General features: G+C 48.9%; 1 protein-coding gene across 7 annotated transcripts in view; it reads left to right on the top strand.

Annotated features, from left to right (window-relative positions):
• Window positions 1-17,694, top strand: part of LOC138521088 (copine-5) — a 1,203,840-nt gene that overhangs the window by 744,435 nt on the left and 441,711 nt on the right. For all 7 annotated transcript variants that reach the window (XM_069633646.1, XM_069633648.1, XM_069633647.1 and 4 more), the window contains one exon: window positions 2,115-2,174. In XM_069633646.1, coding sequence (XP_069489747.1) covers window positions 2,115-2,174 — 60 coding nt within the window. The remainder of the gene's footprint in view (window positions 1-2,114; window positions 2,175-17,694) is intronic.

Raw genomic sequence — 17,694 nt, 5'->3', positions numbered from 1 at the left:
CCACACAGAACTGTGTCTAGTGGTAGGGGCCAGTATTCTGTCAATTGTTCTATCCAACTGCTTTCCACCTATGTCTATTGTTGGTTACCTTTATTAATTGATTTGTGTGACATTTAACCAGAGTACAGTTGATGCACTTTAATGAAATCTGATAATTGTGGTGCCACTTAGAACTGTATATATTTGCCATTGTAGATTAACCGAGCACAAAGTGAGTTATTGTGATTGTGTATATAACCTTGAACCTTAATTATATAAACACTGTGTTTTCACTAATACAGTGTGTGGACATTCATTTGTGGGTGCTTGGGGACTACACTGTACTTAAGAACCAGCCTGCATCACGTCCTGAGAAGTTCGGCCTTGATTGCTCGTCCATTGCTACCAACAATAGAGAATCTTGGCTGGGGTCCTCTGTGCCTCTCCTCTGCCCTATAGAGATCAGAGGTACAGACACCCCCTCCAGTCTTTACACATACAGACCGAATGCGCAATGTTAGGTTCCGTATATTTATGTAACCTAGAGTATTTTGACAGTGACTACAATATGATTGGGACCATGGATTTTTGGAAATATTGTCTAAATTCTGGGAATACATTGTTAAATATTGCTCTATACCGTATCTGGATAGATGTTAAAAAAACGAATGAAAGTATGAAATGACATAAGCCACGTGATTTTATTAAAAGAGTATTAGTCTATTAATGTATTTCAGACTGGATTTTAGCCCAGTTTTTACCCTAAATGTGCATTGGATATTCTTGCGTTTAAATGTTTGATATGATCGCAATGTTCTTTTCAATGAAATTATTATATGTAGTGAATATTTGTGAAAGGTTCATGTGAACTCGGCACAATACATAATAATAATAATAATAATAATAATAATAATAATAATAATTCGTAGATCAACCTAGAAGATTAAACAATTATGATTGCAGACTCTACTTCTTCTCTCCGAACATTTGACACAATCTAAGAAGCATTAATACACAGGACCAACATTCTAAATCCAATTTGGTATTTCGTTTCTCACAACAATTTTATCCAATTCTCTATACACATTTCGCTATTTTTGAATTGGTAGAAACAATAAAGCTTAGATTGGGAACTGAAGTCTGAGGGAGCAATAGTGAATGAGACAGTTGTATCACCCATGATTGACAAGAAGAGGGTTACGCTGCTATTAAGGTAGAGACGATACTCTCAAGCCTTGGTTGAAAATATTTGGACCTTAAGAATCTTTGTATTTGAGAAATTAAATGTTTTTATTATGTCGTAGAGAAGTGCATTTTCGAGAAACATACTTTTCAGAGTAAATAAAACAGTGTGAAATATTTGTAGAGAATTTAAGAAAATCATGGTGAAAACTGAACATTATGGGCCTCATTACACGGTAGGCGGTAAGGGTTAACGGTCACCGGTAATGGTACCAGTGACCGTTAACCCTTACCGCCTTACTACGGGGTCCCTTAGCGGGTTGGTACTTTAACGCCTGCTTTTAGCAGGCGTTAAAAACCAACCCGCTAAGGGACCTTGGTGCTAATTACGGCACCGCAAATTTGCGGAACCGTAATTAGCACCTTCCCCATCCCCATTATGCCCTATGGGGCAAAAATGGGAATGGGGAAGGGCAATGGTGGAAGGGGGAATTACCTCCCCGCCAACCTTGGAATAGTGCGGTAATTCCCCTTTCCACCAAGGCGGTGCCGGTATTTTACCGGCATGGACCAAGGTGCTATTAGCACCTTGGTCCACCGCCTACCGTGTAATGAGGCCCTATGTGTGTAGAATGATGACCCTGACGACTGATGGTATTTCAAATGACCTGGACGTTTTGAGAGAAGAAGTGTTTAATCAGTTTGTTTGATATATTGATAAATGTTGGGACCTTGACCAGAGGTTGATAGGTAAACACCCCTAAAATTAAATGATTCTAAAGTGGCAGTGTCATACACTTCTAAAGGTGAGATTTCTAAGGTACTTATGTCAGAATAGCATCCACCAGGCCGATAGAGCAATGTCTGGCTATTTTTCTGTTGTTTCTGCTAATTTGAATCCGACCTCTAAATCTGTCGAGTTTCCTCAAATGCCTCTCTTCTTCTCCTCCCAGGATGGGCGCCTACACACTGCACTCCAGAACGGGCAAGCCGATGCCCTCCGTTTCCAATGGGTAAGAATCAATTTCCTAAACTCACATCCTCTTTCACCTAGGACGCCCCAGGCCTTTTTACCAGTTAATGGGGTTTTGTGTAAACATTGTTCTTTGTAAAATGTCAAAACAAGGGAGGTTCAGGGAGTTTCTCCACTACCGGCCTATATGCCGGGTTAGAGTCTCAACCAGAGTCTTTAGCTCACCATGCTTTCACAGAAGAGAAATTTCCACTACACATCACTCATTGTCCAGCCCAAGGGCTGTCCAGAACCGAAATGCCTGGCAATTCTCTTCTGAACAAGAGTATTTTAAAACGTACCTGTAAAACGCATAGTAAGCTGAAATGGACTGCTTGATCATAATGATCGTACCGCTGCCATGGATACCACTCCGCACATTCAGGGACAGCGTGGACATTTCTATATCCAACAAGAGTTGTTCTGGTTTCTGGGTGGCTTTCAGATGTTCTTGGAAGTGTTTTTTTACCCCTGATCTGATTCTGGGGACAGTCCAAGGGGGCCCCTGGCAATGCATGAAGAGCAGATAGATTCAACATTGACACCTGAAGAACAGGATTAAGGAGATGCCCAGTTAGAAGTTTGTGGGGAGCGGGGCATGCAGGAATTTGGATGCAGGCAGCACACACTGCACCACAAAGCTTAGATGTGGGAAGACATGGAGTCCACAGCTGCTGCCTCATCTCTTCCCATGCTTTAGGTGAGTGGAAGCCCTGGTCCGAAATCTACAGTCAGCTCCCAAAGCAGTGTCGCCGTCCCCCTTTCTAGCATCAGCACCTTGTCAGGCATTATGCAAACAGCATCCCACAAAATTGACATCAATTTTTTTCACCTTTTTTCACCTCTGCCAAAATCGAACTTAGCAGTGTCCTGCGGCTGCATTTGAGTTTCACCGTGTCTGCCAAAATCAAATTTAGCAATTTCCTCCTGCTGCATGTGTTTTTCACCTTGTTTGCCAAAATGTTATTTTTAGCTGTGCCGAGTGTCTCTGTGCTGTCTTCTTTACCTGTGTGCTCTACCCTCTTTCCCTGTGCCCCCCTCCCCCTTCTTCGTGTGCATCAGTGCTCAGACTGGTAAGTGCCCTCACTCCAGCACTGCAGCCAACCATGTCGCTTTCTATCTCTCCTATCCTCTCTAACTGCTTCACTATCTCCTATCATTCTCCTATCACCAAATCTGACCGGAAGAAACTTAAGGAGGACATTACCTTGCCCAGTTCCTGCATGTATTGCAGCTGTTTACCTGAAAATCAGAATTAACCTTACCCAACTGCTACATGTATTTCACCTGCCCTGCTAAAAAACGGAATTAGCCTTGCCCAGTTGCTGCATGTATTTCAACTGTCCTGTTGAATTTATTTGTGCCTTGTGGCTGATTTTGTCTTCACTAGATGGTGTGCAACCCTCTGTCTGCCTTCTCTTCCCTTGTTCCCTCCACCTCTCCCTACCTCTACCTCCAAGTGTATCAGTGCTTCAGACTGGCAAGTGCCCCCCCCTCCTTCCACTGCAGCCAACCATGGTGCTATCCATCTCTCCTATCCTCTCCAACTGCTTCACTATCTCCCATCCTTCTCCTATCACTAAATCAGGCCGGAAGAACTTAAGAAGGACATACTGGGAGTCCAACCAAGGCCTTCCTATTGCAGACACCTATGTCTCGGCTTCCGCCAAAGAGACTCTCACTGACATCCACTTCTTCGTAAATGTACATGACCTATGGACTTGTTACATGGTCGGCTTTCTCCCTCCTATCGCCTCTTCTCCCAGGTTCTCCTTGACCTCTTCGCCATTTCCAGATTCATCATTAATGTCTATGTCAATGGAACCATCATGGTTCAAGGTCCTCAACCCAACCTTATTCTCTTTGACAGGCTCCTCCCTCTAACCTCACCTCTGCCTCTGGCCAGGCTCCCTTGCCCTCTGTGCCTTCATCCTCTCTGCACTGGCTCCTTTGCCCTCTGTGCCTCCCTCCTCCTCTGTACAGACACCCTCAACCTGCCGCATTGTCCCGGATCCCCTGTCGGCCTTGGCTCCTTCTCCATCCTCCACTTTCCCTCTGGCCCTCTCGCCTCCCTGAAGGCTAAAAAATCCTCTCTGTGCCTAGGCCTAAGAAGAATGGAGGGGAAGGGGCGCTTATCTTCCCAGAATGCATACCTGTCTCAATCTTCCCTACTCAGGCCTACTCCTCCTTCGAGGGCGTAGTTTGGAGACTCTCACCCTCCCCTAAATCTTCTCTCATTTTGGCCACCTTCTATCGTCCACCAGGACAGTCCACTCTCTCACTCTCGTAATAGGCTGTCGTGGCCTCTTCTCTACTCTCCTCCTCTCAACTCCTCCTGATGGGTGATCTTAACATTCATCTGGACTCTCCTGACTCCTCAGGACCCTTCCGCAACCTATGCAACTCTTTCTCCCTATCTATCCTAGCCCCTGGCTCCCCACACACCGCAGGCCACACCTTGGATATTCTTATCTCTACTGACATCCCCCTCTCTATCCCTCTCACTACTTCTCTCTCTTGGACTGACCACTCTCTTCTCTCAACACACCTGACGCTCTCCTCTCCTTTTTCAGCAACACACCCAGCAATGCTAATCAGCTTCAAAGTCACCAGACCCATGAAAAATGTGACAGTGGCTGCCTCTGCCCCACCTACTCTCCCCCTCCCATTCCTGCAGCTAACTCCCACCCTGACACAGCCCTCGCTAACTTCAACCTCACTATCTCCAACAATCTTGACACTCTTTCCCCTGCCATGAGGGTCCGCCTGAAGCCTTCCCAAAAGTGTGACTCTTGGTACGGCTCTGATCTGCTTGCCCTTAATCACAAATGTAGGGCATCTCAACAGAAATGGAACGCATCGGGTGGACCATCTCACAAACTGGCCTGCAGCGTCCTTCAGAGGCAATATCGACTCTGCATCTGCTCCAGGAAAAGAGACTATATTCAAGCCTGCATCTGTGTGGCATCAAACAACACGGCCAAGCTTTTCAATGTCTGCAAGGAACTGGCCAATCCTGCAGCAGCCTCTTCTTCTGTGACACCCACCCAGGGCCTTTGCTCGGCCCTGGCTGCACACTTCACCGCAAAAACCCAAAACATCCTTTCCTCTCTCTTTCTGCACCCCTACCCCTCAAAAATCATTAAGGACAATATTGACTCCCTCGCCCCAGCCTTGGCTGATCTTTGCAACATCTCTCCTTCTCCACTGGAGTTTTCCCAACTGCCCTTAAGCAGTCCCTTGTGCACCCTCTGCTCAAGAAACCCTCTGCTGACCCCCCAATTCTGGCAAACGACCGCCCTACCTCCATCACTCCTTTCTTCGGCAAACTCCTGGAGAAGTTGGCCATCACTCAGCTGATCCTCCACACCGAATCAATTGCCTGCTTCCATGACCATCAGTCTGGCTTTAGAACATCCAGAGGTATTGAAACTGCACTTCTGAACACCTGTGAAGACCTGCTCACAAATCTTGACACTAACACTTCCTCTGTCCTCATTCTCCTTGACCTCTCCTCTGCCTTTGACATGGTTAAACACAACATCCTGATTGCATGTCTTTGTGACTCCCTGGGAATCAGAGGTTAGGCTCTGGCGTGTTTAATCTCCTTTTTCTCTGACCACCCAGCCCAGGTGGAACTCGGAGCCTTCCTCTCGACTATTGCTCTCTCAACCGGTGGCGTTCCCCAGGGATCTAACCTCTCCCCCTTGTTCTTCAACATCTGTATGGCTGCCTTGGCACGCGTGATCACCACTTTCACCTCTAACTTCCAGTGTTACGCTGATGACATGCAACTATCTTTCAGGCTACCCTCAGCTGCCTCCTCCTCCTCACTCATATTTGACTGTCTGTCCGCTATTCAGTCATGGTATGCTGCAAACAACCTCTGCCTCAACGCCCGTAAGTCTGAGATCATTCGCATTGGCACCCCTGCTCCTGCTTTACCACTCTCACTCTGGCCCGCCTCCCTTGGCCCTGCACCTGCACCCACCTGTGAGGCAAAAGACTCCACTCTCACCTTCTCCTCTCACATCTCTGACATCTCTAGAAAGTCTGTCAGCTACACCTCCTCACAGGTACTCTACCTTTTCTCACATTCTCCCAGAAGCTCACTGTCTCCAGAGCCCTGGTTCTCTCTGGGCTGGAGTATTGCAACAGCCTCTTCCTCAATCTCTCTTCTTCTGCCCTGCACCCTCTGCAACTCATCCAGAACAGAACCGCAAGACTTATCCTTGGCCTCAAGCCCAGGCACCACAGCTCTCTGGCACTGAAATCCCTTCCCTGGCTCCCCGTGGCTGCAAGGATCAAGTTCAAGATCCTCTGCATTATTCACAAGGCTTTCTGGGGCCTGGGACCTACCTACCTGCAATGCTGCCTACCCAAATACTGTCCCTCACAAGCCCTCTGCTCATCTACCTCCAACCTTCTGCGAGTGAGCCGGTTCTCCAAGCAGAGATTTGGAGGGAGATCCTTGTCCTCAGCAGGTGCCTCCCTCTGGAACAGCATCCCTGCCGCCCTCCGTCTTGAGCCTGACCTTCTTAAGTTCCGGAAATTCCTCAAGACCTTCCTCTTCCTTCACTCTCCCTCTACCCTGCTAACCTAGTTCTCTGCCCTTTCCCTCTCTCCCTCCTCCTTACAGCTTGCCGACTGGCTGTCTTGTGTACTTCAGAGTCTCACCGGTCCCAGGGACACCCGTCCGTCCTCTCTCACACTTGCCTCAGGGCCCTACACCCACCCACCTCCACGGCACTTAGAAATAACCCAAGAGAGTGGCTCTCTCTGCACTTACCCCAATCTCCACCAACTGGGTGCATTTGGACATCTCAGTCACGGTCTTTGCACTTGCACATTCCAAATGCAAAGTGCCTGCAGATCGCCTGTCTGTTTTTCCCTGTCTTCTTCCCTTAATTGCACTGGTAAAACTGCAGAATCACTGTCAGGCCTATTTGCTGGGTCTCATCTGTTAGATGTATTTTACGCACTTACTCTGCCTGGGTAGACTATTATCGTCTCAGAATTCCATGGGCTCTGAGTGATTGTTGTTTTTTCCCCTGTTCCCACCCTCCTTGAGCGCTTTGAAACACTTTCTTGTGTAGAGGCGCTATATAAATAAACAATACAATACAAAAAGAATGGTGAATCAATAGGACACACCCTCCAGTCACTATTATGTGCAGTGAGAAACAATCTGCGCCACGTGGTTGAAGCACCTGCTACGCAAGATCCAGTTTCTTTACCTGAAAGAACCCGGCCACGCACTTAGCTGACAAGAGCCCCACCTATTTATTTATTTCATTTGTTTACAGCGCCCAGACCCAGAGGTACCTAGACAGCCTATACAAGAGGGTGGCCCACACTGGACTACTATCACACTCCATTCAGACAAGCAACCCCCCCTCCCCCTCCGGCAGATCACTCTTTGGCTATGCTGTACATGCAGACCACCAAATACCTACGTATAACATATAATATATATATATATATATATATATACACACATACACACATATATATATATATAATTATATATATATATACACACACACACACACACATATATATATATATATATATATATATATATATATATATATATATATATATATATATATATATATATATATATATATATATATACATACACACACACACACACACACACAAACAAGGAGGAAGACAAACCGCACTCCAGGCGAGGAAGCAAAGCATCTCCATAGCTATTAACCCCAAAAATTAAAACTCAAATCGGAATGCTTACGAGTTTATAAAAAAAAGTCAAAAAGTCAAATGGTCAGACAGCGACAACACAACAACAGAGGCAAGACACCGTAGGGCACGTCCTGCTACACAACGCGTTTCGCGCTCCACTTGCGCTTCTTCACGCATATATATATACCCCGGGACACCTGCACTACCCAACTCCAGAGACACGTCCAAATCTCCGTATGACGCAGTGACTTCGAAACACTGATCGAATATCACTCGACATACATATATGTAAGTCATACCAGCTAAAAGATTTGATAAATATACATGTGTATTTATGTTTAGTAGGCCAATGGGGGTGAGAGTAGGGGAGGAGGAAAGGGGGGTGTGGAATTCCCCATTAAATCAAAAATTCATTGGGTCTACAAGATTCGAACAGAGGTCGAAAAACTGTGGCCGAAGTAAACACGTAGAACCAGCAATCTCATACTCCAGACCTGAACCTGTGCTATACACGCGCCAAAACATAGCGCTGCGTTGCACTTGTTGAGTGCCGGAGCCTATGGCAAAGTCAGGGAGTCTGTTTCCAACCCACCCCCATCCTCCCCCTCGCCCGAACCCCCACGCCCCCCAGGACCCACCCTCCGTGATCTGAGTGTTACAACAGCTCTTCTGGTGTGATATGGAGAGATAAGACGTTCTGTGGGGGGAGGGGGATGTAAAATAATTTTTTACACAAAGGACACACTTTCCCACCGGGGGTTTCCATTTGATCTGATTATGCCAGGATAATTAGGCGTAATTAGGCAAAATGTGCGATGGAGGCCTTGGTGGGAAAAACAGCGTATCTGTAAAGGGGGTTGGGGCGATGTCGGCGGGGGAGGTGGGAAGGGGCGGGCAGAAGAGAGGAGGAGGTGGAAGGGAGATGGTAGGGAGGTGGGGGATATGGAAGTCAGAATGAAAGACTCAAAACTAGGAGAACACAGAGAGAGGGCGCGAGTCAGAAAAAGAGTGAGCGAGAAGGAGCTGAGAGAACGAGGTGGGAAAGAGTGAGTGAGAGACAGAGGGTGAGAGACAGAGAGAAAGCCCGATAGAGCAGAGAGAGAGAGAGATAGAGTAAGAGCGAGAGAGGGCAGAGACAGAGAGAGCGAGGGATACAAACATAGGTGACAGACATAGAGAAAGAGAGTGAGAGAGCAGAGAGAGAGAGAGAGAGAGAGAGACATAGGTGAGAGGTAAAGAGGGAGAGCAGAGACTGAAAGAGAGAGAGAAGGAGAGGGAGATTAAGAGAAGGAGAGCAGAGACAGAGCGAGAGAGAGACATAGTGGAGAGGCAGAGAGGGAGAGCAGATACTGGGAGAGAGAGCGAGTGAGAGAGTGAGAGGTGAGAGAGAGAGAGAGAGAGAGAGAGTGTTAGAGAAGACAGAGAGAAAGACTCGGAGAGAGAGAGCAGAGAAAAAGAGAGGGAGACATAGACGAGAGACAGATGAAGAGAGTGAGAGAGCAGCGACTGAGAGAGAGCAGAGAAAGAAAGGCATAGGTGAGAACAGGAAAGAGAGAAAGAAGAGAGACATGGGGTTAGAGACAGGGAGAAGGAGTGAGAGAAATGGAGAGAGAAGGCAGAGGCATAGAAAGGAACAGGCAGGAGACAGAGAGAGAGAGAGAGAGCAGACTGAGAGAGAGAAAGAGCAAAACCTGAGAGAGACATAGGTGAGAGACAGAGAGAAAGAGCACAGGCTGAGAGAGAGAGCGAGAGAGAAAGAGATTCTCAAGGTGTAATAGTTAATTTGGCTTCCCTCATAGTCCTGCTACTCTATTCTGCCACCTTTCCTCGTTCAGATTACACCTCCATCTCATCACCTCTTCGTCATTCTGGTCTCTTTACCACCTCTCTCGAAGTCAGTGTCTTCTGTGCTTCTCTCTCTGCTTTCCTTTCCTTTTTACAACTGTCTCATTAGACTGAATGGAAGGCAGAGGCGGGTGTGCGACAAACAAGGTATGCAGGTGGGGGGGGGGGGCATGTGTTTATCTTCCTGCATGCACCCTTCTGTAATCTTACTACGCTTTGAGTGTGACCATAACACTATGGTCTGCTTTTCGGTGTGCACAGCACTTTGTCCCAGCAAGGCCACCTCACAGCACTGAGGAGCAGGGAGGGAATCTTTCTGTCTCAATCCCAGTCTTTCTCTCAGACAATCTTCTCTTTCTCTATCCCACTTTCCTCTCTCTCTCTCTCCCTCTCTCACACACTCGTTACTGTGGTCATGTCTTTCTCTCGCCATCAGGCTTCTTTCTCCTTATCTACCAGCAAGGGGCTTCTACCTTTTATTCTTCCGATGTTTTCGGCTGCAACTGCCCTAGCTGGAATAGGCAGTGCTTAATGTGTGGGGGTGTTTGCCAGAGCTCAGCCCTGGCACTTATTTCTGAGCCCTGGCACTTATTGTCTCAGACTCAGATTGACTATGAAGTAATGATAGCAAGAGCATCCGTCAACCCCAACTATCAGGTGCAAGCTGTAGTTAAACCCCAAATGTGTCGGCACTGTGGGGTTCAGCTGTGGGTGGTGGCAGCAATGTTGGGAACTGCCACCCTGCAGCGTCACAAGCGTCCTAGAAAATGTGTGGGCCCTGGCACTTATTTTCTTGCAAATTAAGCACTGGGAATAGTCAATGATGAGAGATCATGGGAGACCCAGTGAAAGCATGTGGAGAGCCCCAGGATGCAGACCTCTGTTGGGCCCTACTCCCATTTCCCTTCACCAGGAGCTAGTCCCATGCTGCCTGGTACTCTTCTCTTTACCCACGTCTGCCCTCTTCGCACCACTAATCTCCAGGGCATCCATTCTCTCAAACCCCATTTCCTCTTCACTGTACCACGCTCTTCTCTTTGGCCCACACTCTCGATCTCTTTCTACACCATCCTTTCTTTTTCATTCCAATTCTCTTCTCCCACAGCACCTGTCCAACCCTTTTCTTTGTAGTTTGGCATCTCCCTGTTGTCCTCCTTCTAGACCATCCCTTTTCTTTTGACATATTCTCTTCATGCTGCATCTGTCTAAGGGTCTCCTCTGAAGCCCCTCCCCACCTCTCTTTCTCGTTCTCTCGCTCTCTTTCTTCTCCTTGTAGACCTTCCTTTCTCTTTCTACCCTAGTCTCTAGTTCCTCTGAAAGTTGCCAAGCATCTTCTCTGTCGCCCACTTTCTCTATTTTATCCCTCTAGACATCCCTTCTTTTTCTACCTCATTCGACCTACTATTATTCTTATGTCTCAGCATTCCCTTGCTCTTATACCTAGTCACTTCTTTCTCTACTTAGTTTCCCTCTCTTTTTTTGTACCCTGGTCTCCTCTCTCTCTAAATATTGACTCTCTGCACCAATCAACCTTCTCTCTTTATCTCAATCTTCTCTCATTATCTACCCTTGCCTTCTTTAGTTTGGTCGGCTTGCTCATAGGCTCACTGCCTAGTTGGTCACTTCTCTTTCAATTCTCTTCTCCTCTCTACCCAGACCTCCACCCTAGACTGCTCGCCCCCCTCTCTCTTTCTCTAACCATCTGTACGCTTCTAACCCAGTCTCTTTTCTCTCCCGCTCTCTAGCCTGGCCTACCTTCTCTCTTCCCTGGCCTCCCTTCTTCCTTGCAATCTCTTTTCTTTCATATGTGAGCTTTTTGATAGGACAGTATTTATGAGTGTAATTTCATAGTATGTATTTATTTGTTTTTATGGTGGATGTTAATAGTATATACCGAATAAACGTTGATTGACTGACTTTTCTTGTGAGAGTCTTTACTGAAAACACATTGGACCTTAGGAAACGTTCAGTGCCTGAAATAAGCCTGATTTATTCTGTGATGCCGGTGCGAAGGCCCATATAGCTGTATAGTGCCTGCTGTACCGCAACTCGCTCCCAGTTCTATAGCTGGAGAGAATCTAAAGTAAACATCTGTTTCCTGGAATCAGGAGTTTAATGTAAAGATGTACTGAGGAGCATGCATGTCTAACACAGGCCCCTCTGCATGGGAGGCAATGAAGCATGGACAGATTACCAGTGGGGGGCAGCCCGGCCGAGGGGAGCCTCAGCGGCAACAGTACATGGAAATGCTGAATGTCCCCACATCATTTGCAGTCATTAAACATGATCCAGGCATGAGCCAGTCAGGTAGATTTCTGGTTGATGGACAATATTCAGAAATTGTTTTCGATTTGGCAATTTAAAAAAAAAAGAGTTTTTAGGTGAATATAACATATTTCTGCAGCCCTGAGCGGCTTCTGTTGTCTCTTTTTTTCTGAACCTACTCCTTCCTTTTGCTTCTCCCCTTTCATGGGCTCCTTTCTGGAATTTCTGTCCCTCTACCAAGTTATTCTCACCCTGCATTTCTGTCTTCGCTTTTTAAAATTCTTTTTACTTGTAGACATGAATACAATACATTTAGTGCCCCATTACAAGTTGGAGGTGCTGGAAAGAGAGGTGGCCATTCTGCTACCAGCACTTTTTTTGGCATTAATGGAATAACCGCCATACTCCTACGTTCTGTCCCCTTTCCTCCATCCTGTATGGGCCTTCCTCGCGAGGGACGGGAACGGATCCTCTTTTCCACCAGAAAAGACATTTCCCCCTTTACATTTTTTTATTCACTGGCATGCAGGGGCGTGGCCCTGGGAGCATGGGCTCCCTGATCCTCACCCACAACGCCACACCTCAGTCCTCTTTTCTGCATCGACGGGAACGGACAGCCACCACCAGCGCTTCTGGATGAGGCCTCAAGCCTCGTAATTGCACTTGCTTTCTCCAAAATCATTTTCTTTTTCTCTTGCAGATTTGGGTACACGGTCCACCAGTGCCCTAGTTTGTCCCCGGCACATGTCAGCTTCGACAGGCTTGAGCAGGTGCCTGTCATGCGACGGTTCCTTCCAGGGTGCTACGTGTGCAATGCTCTCACGCCCAGGTCGGTTAACCACCGACTAGCGCGTTGGAGAGAGCTGTTCAACAAGACTCCTCCACAGAACATCAAGGACTACGTCCGGAGGAAGAAAAAGAAGATAGGTGCCTCATTCTCTAAAAGCACCCCGCAGAGGCGACTCCTTCCCAGGGAAGACCTCTGGCGTGAGGGGTCAATCCGGCCCTTGCACCGGCTTAAGGAGCATCGAGGTTCACGCAGCTACCGGCCTCACGACCGAGGGGTCTAAGGGCCTACGAGTTCTACCACCGAGGGGCCTGTGAGCTCCAGCTCTAACGGGACAAATCCAAGGGGCCTTGCCCTGATACAGGTCTTTACTTGACCGGGCGCCTATACGCATGGCCAGCACTACCGCCCGGGTGGTTGAGAGTGTATAGCCTACCGGTTGTGCACCTGAGGTGCAGTGCAAGGAAGAGTCAGTGCAGTCAAGCATGCAGGCCAAGCCTGGGAACATGCCGGCTACAGGTCCACATGCTCAAAGCACAGACAAAGTGGCAGCGGCATGAGACAAGATGGCCGACACTCCCGATCCTCAAAGGCGGGACCCACACAAACAGGTGCACAGGCCCACTAGCCAGGTGATCAAAAGAGGAGAAGCTTTACTCCAAGGGCAGGCTGGGTACCAATGATGTGTGTAACCTGGACCATGTCATACCCCAACATCTCGGGTTCCAAGTACAGTGACCCCATGTACAGAAAAGGGCTAGGGAGGCTGCTGGCATATTCGCCACCGGCACGGTGCAGGATCGCGCTCAGCCAGTTTGTGAGGACAGGTTTTTTGAAAAATTCATATCTCTCATGCGGTTTCCAGAAATGGCCTCTATTCTCAGGGGCATTATCAAGGACATGTTGCCTCCGGCTTCACCAATGCAATCCATTGCAACAAAGCTTATGCTCCCGCCTGCAGCTCTGCCTCCGCAGCAGCCCGTTCCTGAAGCCTCATGCAGGTGCAAGGCGCAAACCCCCACAACGGAAGCTGGCGTCACCCCTCCCGGGGCAGAGGTCCTTCAGGACACAGACAAGGAGGAGCAGGACACCCCTTCCTTGGCAAAAGCCTTCCACAACAGGATTGCTGGCCTGTCGGAATACCTGGGCATCCCCCAGCCTCAGAAGGAGATTCCTGAGGCAGGAGTTCTGGTTGAGGTCTTAAGCATTAGGGCGGAGGCTAGGTCGGGCATCCCCCTGCAGAAGGACATGCAGGCCTTGGCCAAGAAGGGGTGGCTCAAGCCACACTCCACGCAACCCATTAACAAAAAGCTGAATGCTAAGTTCAGGCAGGCCGAGGGGGACAGCATGCTACTCTCGAAACACCCACAACATCTGTCATCGGTTATCACTGCAGCATCCATGTATGCCAAGCCCCAGGCATCCTTGTCTAGTACTGCCACGACAGCTCTCTTGAACCGGAAGAAAAGACTCTTGAATCATACAGCAAGAAGGTCTACTCTAACGCTGGGCTACACCTCAGGCATGCCAACGCAGACGCCATCCTGGCTGCGGCTAATTAACGCCTGTGGAGGGAAATCGCAGACTTCCTGGCTGACATCCCTAAGGACAAGCAAGCCGTATTCATGGCGGGCCTAGCTGAGGCAAAACTCATGGCACAGAACATGTTGGACACCACGGTAGGCCACATGGACACAGCTAACAGAGCTATTTCTCTGGCAACGGACATGAGACACACGGCCTGGCTGAAGGCTACCTTGTTCAACCCGTATGTCCAGGATAGAATTCTGGACCTTCCCTTTGGAAGGGGGTGATCTTTTCCACTCCACAACTGATGAGGAGCTGGACAAGAAGAAGAGCAGCTCTCAGACAGCCAAGTCGCTGGCGATTCTTACCAAGCCAGCAACAAAGCCTTTCTGACAGGCACAGTCCCGCTCAGAAAAGGGGTGATCTTTTGGTGCCTTCTGCAGGTTCCAGGACTGCAAGGCCAGGCAGCCTGATAGGTCTCTCAATCAGCGCTGGCAAAAACACCACAACACCTCAAATAAGGGATTCTTCCAGTCCCCCTACCAATCATCAACTTCTGACGAGAAGAAACAATGACAATTCTTTTCCGGTCCACAGCACCCAAGTAGGGGGCAGACTGGCCCTGCAAAGTCAGGCTTGGCGCGCAAAGTTCACGGATGCTTGGGTCATTTTAGTGGTGTCCTGGGGCTTCCGGTTACCTCTTCCTTCTCTCCCGAGTGCTCCCCCTCTCCCACAGATCGGTACACCATCATTCCTAGCAGAGATTTGCTCCCTAATAGAGAGTGAGGTGGTAGAGGAGGTCCCTCCCCCCAGCAGGGGCAGGACTTTTACTCCTGCATCTTTGCTATCCAGAAGAAGAACTAGGCGGGCCTGTGAGTGGTGTTGGATTTGTGTTCCCTGAACCTTTACCTACCCCTGCAGAAGTTCAAGATGGGGACGCCAGCGCTCATAGCCAAGACACTGTGTGGGGGGAGACTGGATGTGCTCCATTGGCCTGAGGACGCCTATCTCCACATTCCAATTGTGCAGCCTCACCGTGCCTTCCTCAGTTTCTGGGTCATGGGCCTGTATTTCCAGTACAAGGTTTAGTCCTTCTGGTTAAATTCAGCTCCGAGAGCATTCACGAGGCTCATGAATGCCGCGGCAGCTCTCCTCAGAGCAGAGTCTAGCCGTACCTCGACGACTGGTTAGTCAGAGCCTTCGTTACCTGAGTAGGTTTAGGCCTCTGGGGACAGGCTCATCTCCACCCTATTTGACCTGGGGTTTTCAATCAACTACCAGAAATCTCAGCTCACCCCTTCACAGTCGCTTGTGTTCCAGGGCCTATTGTGGGACACACAGCAGAAGAAGGTATTACCCACCGGGGACAAGGTTACAGCAATTGGGACTTCCGTTTCCCATTTCCACAGCAAGTCATTCACCATGGCCCCAGTGGTCTCAACAGCTGCTGGGCATTCTGCCAGCATGCTTCCTGGTGGCCACTTACACCAAGCTCCGCATGAGGAGGATTCAGCTGCATTTTTTGCGGATTCCTGGGAACAGGAATCGGGCCAGCAGGGGCCCCGGTCTCCATCCCGCAACATTTGGACCATGATCTCAAATGGGGCAACAGGAGGAGAACATCTTGGTGGGCAGGCCATTCCCTCCACCCCCATAGAGTACACCATTACCACAGACTCCTCCCTCCATGGATGGGGAGCCACTGTGGGAACGCATTCGATGCATGGGCTCTGGACCAAGACCAACCGACAGAATCACATCAACTGCCTGGACCTTCTGGCAATCTAGATGGCCCTCAAGTCTTTTCTCCAACCATAAAGGGCAGGTCTGTGTACATACTGAGAGACAACACGACCTGCATGTACTATATCAACAAAGAGGAGGGCACCAGATCCTTGCAGCTGTGCTTGTTGACTCTGGAAATCTGGGAATGTGCTATGAAGTAGGAGGTGTGGATCTCGGTGGTTCACCTTCTGGGCAAATCCAACCTGGAAACAGACAAACTCAGTCGCCTGGCCGCTGGCAATTATGAGTGGCAACTGAATGGGAGAGTGTTGCAGGAAGTGCTCAGCAGATGGGGCCACCCCACCACAGACCAATGTGCGACAGCATACAACCGGACATGTCAGCGTCTTCGTCCTGGGGAGGAAGGGGGTGCAACTTTCTTGGAGACGTACTCCAGATACCCTGGGACGGGATGTGGGCCTATGCATTCCCACCTACACTGCTGGTTCACAAGGTGGTGAGCAAGATCAGGAACTCCAGCAACTTGAAGATAATCCTCAAAGCTCCTCACTGGCTGGCTCAACCCTGGTCCTCGGACGTACAGCCAGAGATGGTGCTTTGCCTCAGGAAGGGCCCTCTTCTAGCACAGCAGGGAGGTGCAGTGCTGCACCCCTACTCAGACTGGCTAGCACTAGCAGCGTGGTACCTGAGCAGCTAACGCTTCAACACCTTCAGTTGTCTAGCGACAATCTGGAAATCATTCAAAGTGCAAGAAGTCAAGCCACGTGCAAGCAGTACAAAAGCAAATGGACGCGATTCTTCTCCAGGTGGATACCTGCAGACTTACCAGGCCACCATCAGTGCATACAGGAACTGTGACTCTCTTATCCTGTCTTCGGCCAATCCCATAGTAAAGAAACATCTGACGGGCCTCCCCAGGCTTTATCCCCCGTTCAAATGCCTGCATCCCGTTTGGGACCTTAATTTAGTAGTAAGTGCTATAGCACACAAACCATTTGAACCCATGTCCACAGCAAACATTAAGTTGGTCACTCTGAAGACAGCCCTTCTGGTTGGTCTTACGTCAGCTTGCAGAGTGAGTGAGATCCAGGCATTAGTCACCTCAGAACCATACACTAGATTTCACAAAAACAAGGTCGAGCTGCGCACGCACCCAAGTTCCTTCCAAAGGTGGTGTCATCCTTTCATATCAACAAGGAGATTGTGCTCCCCCCCCATTCTTCCGGGACCCCAAGGAAGATGCAGAGAAAACGCTCCACTGCTTTGATGTCACGCAAGCGTTGAAATTCTATCTGGACAGAACAAAGGGCATCTGCAAGACGGATGCACTATGTGCAATGTTTGGAGGCTCCAGGTCTGGGCAGCAAGCTTCCAAGGCATCCATAGCTCGATGGATGACAGCAGCAATCCAGGAAGCATACGCATGTGGTGAGATCCAAGGAGACTGTACCACGTTCACTGGCATGGGATCAGCAGGGTGGCAACATGGGCCCCCTTTCGGCTTTTTGCAAGCACTTGGGGTAATTTCCCGAGGGTCGGCAGGGCTGCCTGTGGACCTCCGGGGTTAGGGAGGCCCTCAACGTCCCAAAGGATATGAGGCACACACAAGAGCAAAGGGTTACTGCTGTTTATTGCACAAAAC

This window comes from Ambystoma mexicanum, chromosome 13, assembly GCF_040938575.1.
Source record: "Ambystoma mexicanum isolate Mex_15411 chromosome 13, UKY_AmexF1_1, whole genome shotgun sequence".
Taxonomy (NCBI): Eukaryota; Metazoa; Chordata; class Amphibia; order Caudata; family Ambystomatidae; genus Ambystoma; species Ambystoma mexicanum.
Note: the sequence above shows the minus strand (reverse complement) of the source record. Positions and strands in the feature narration are given on the sequence as shown.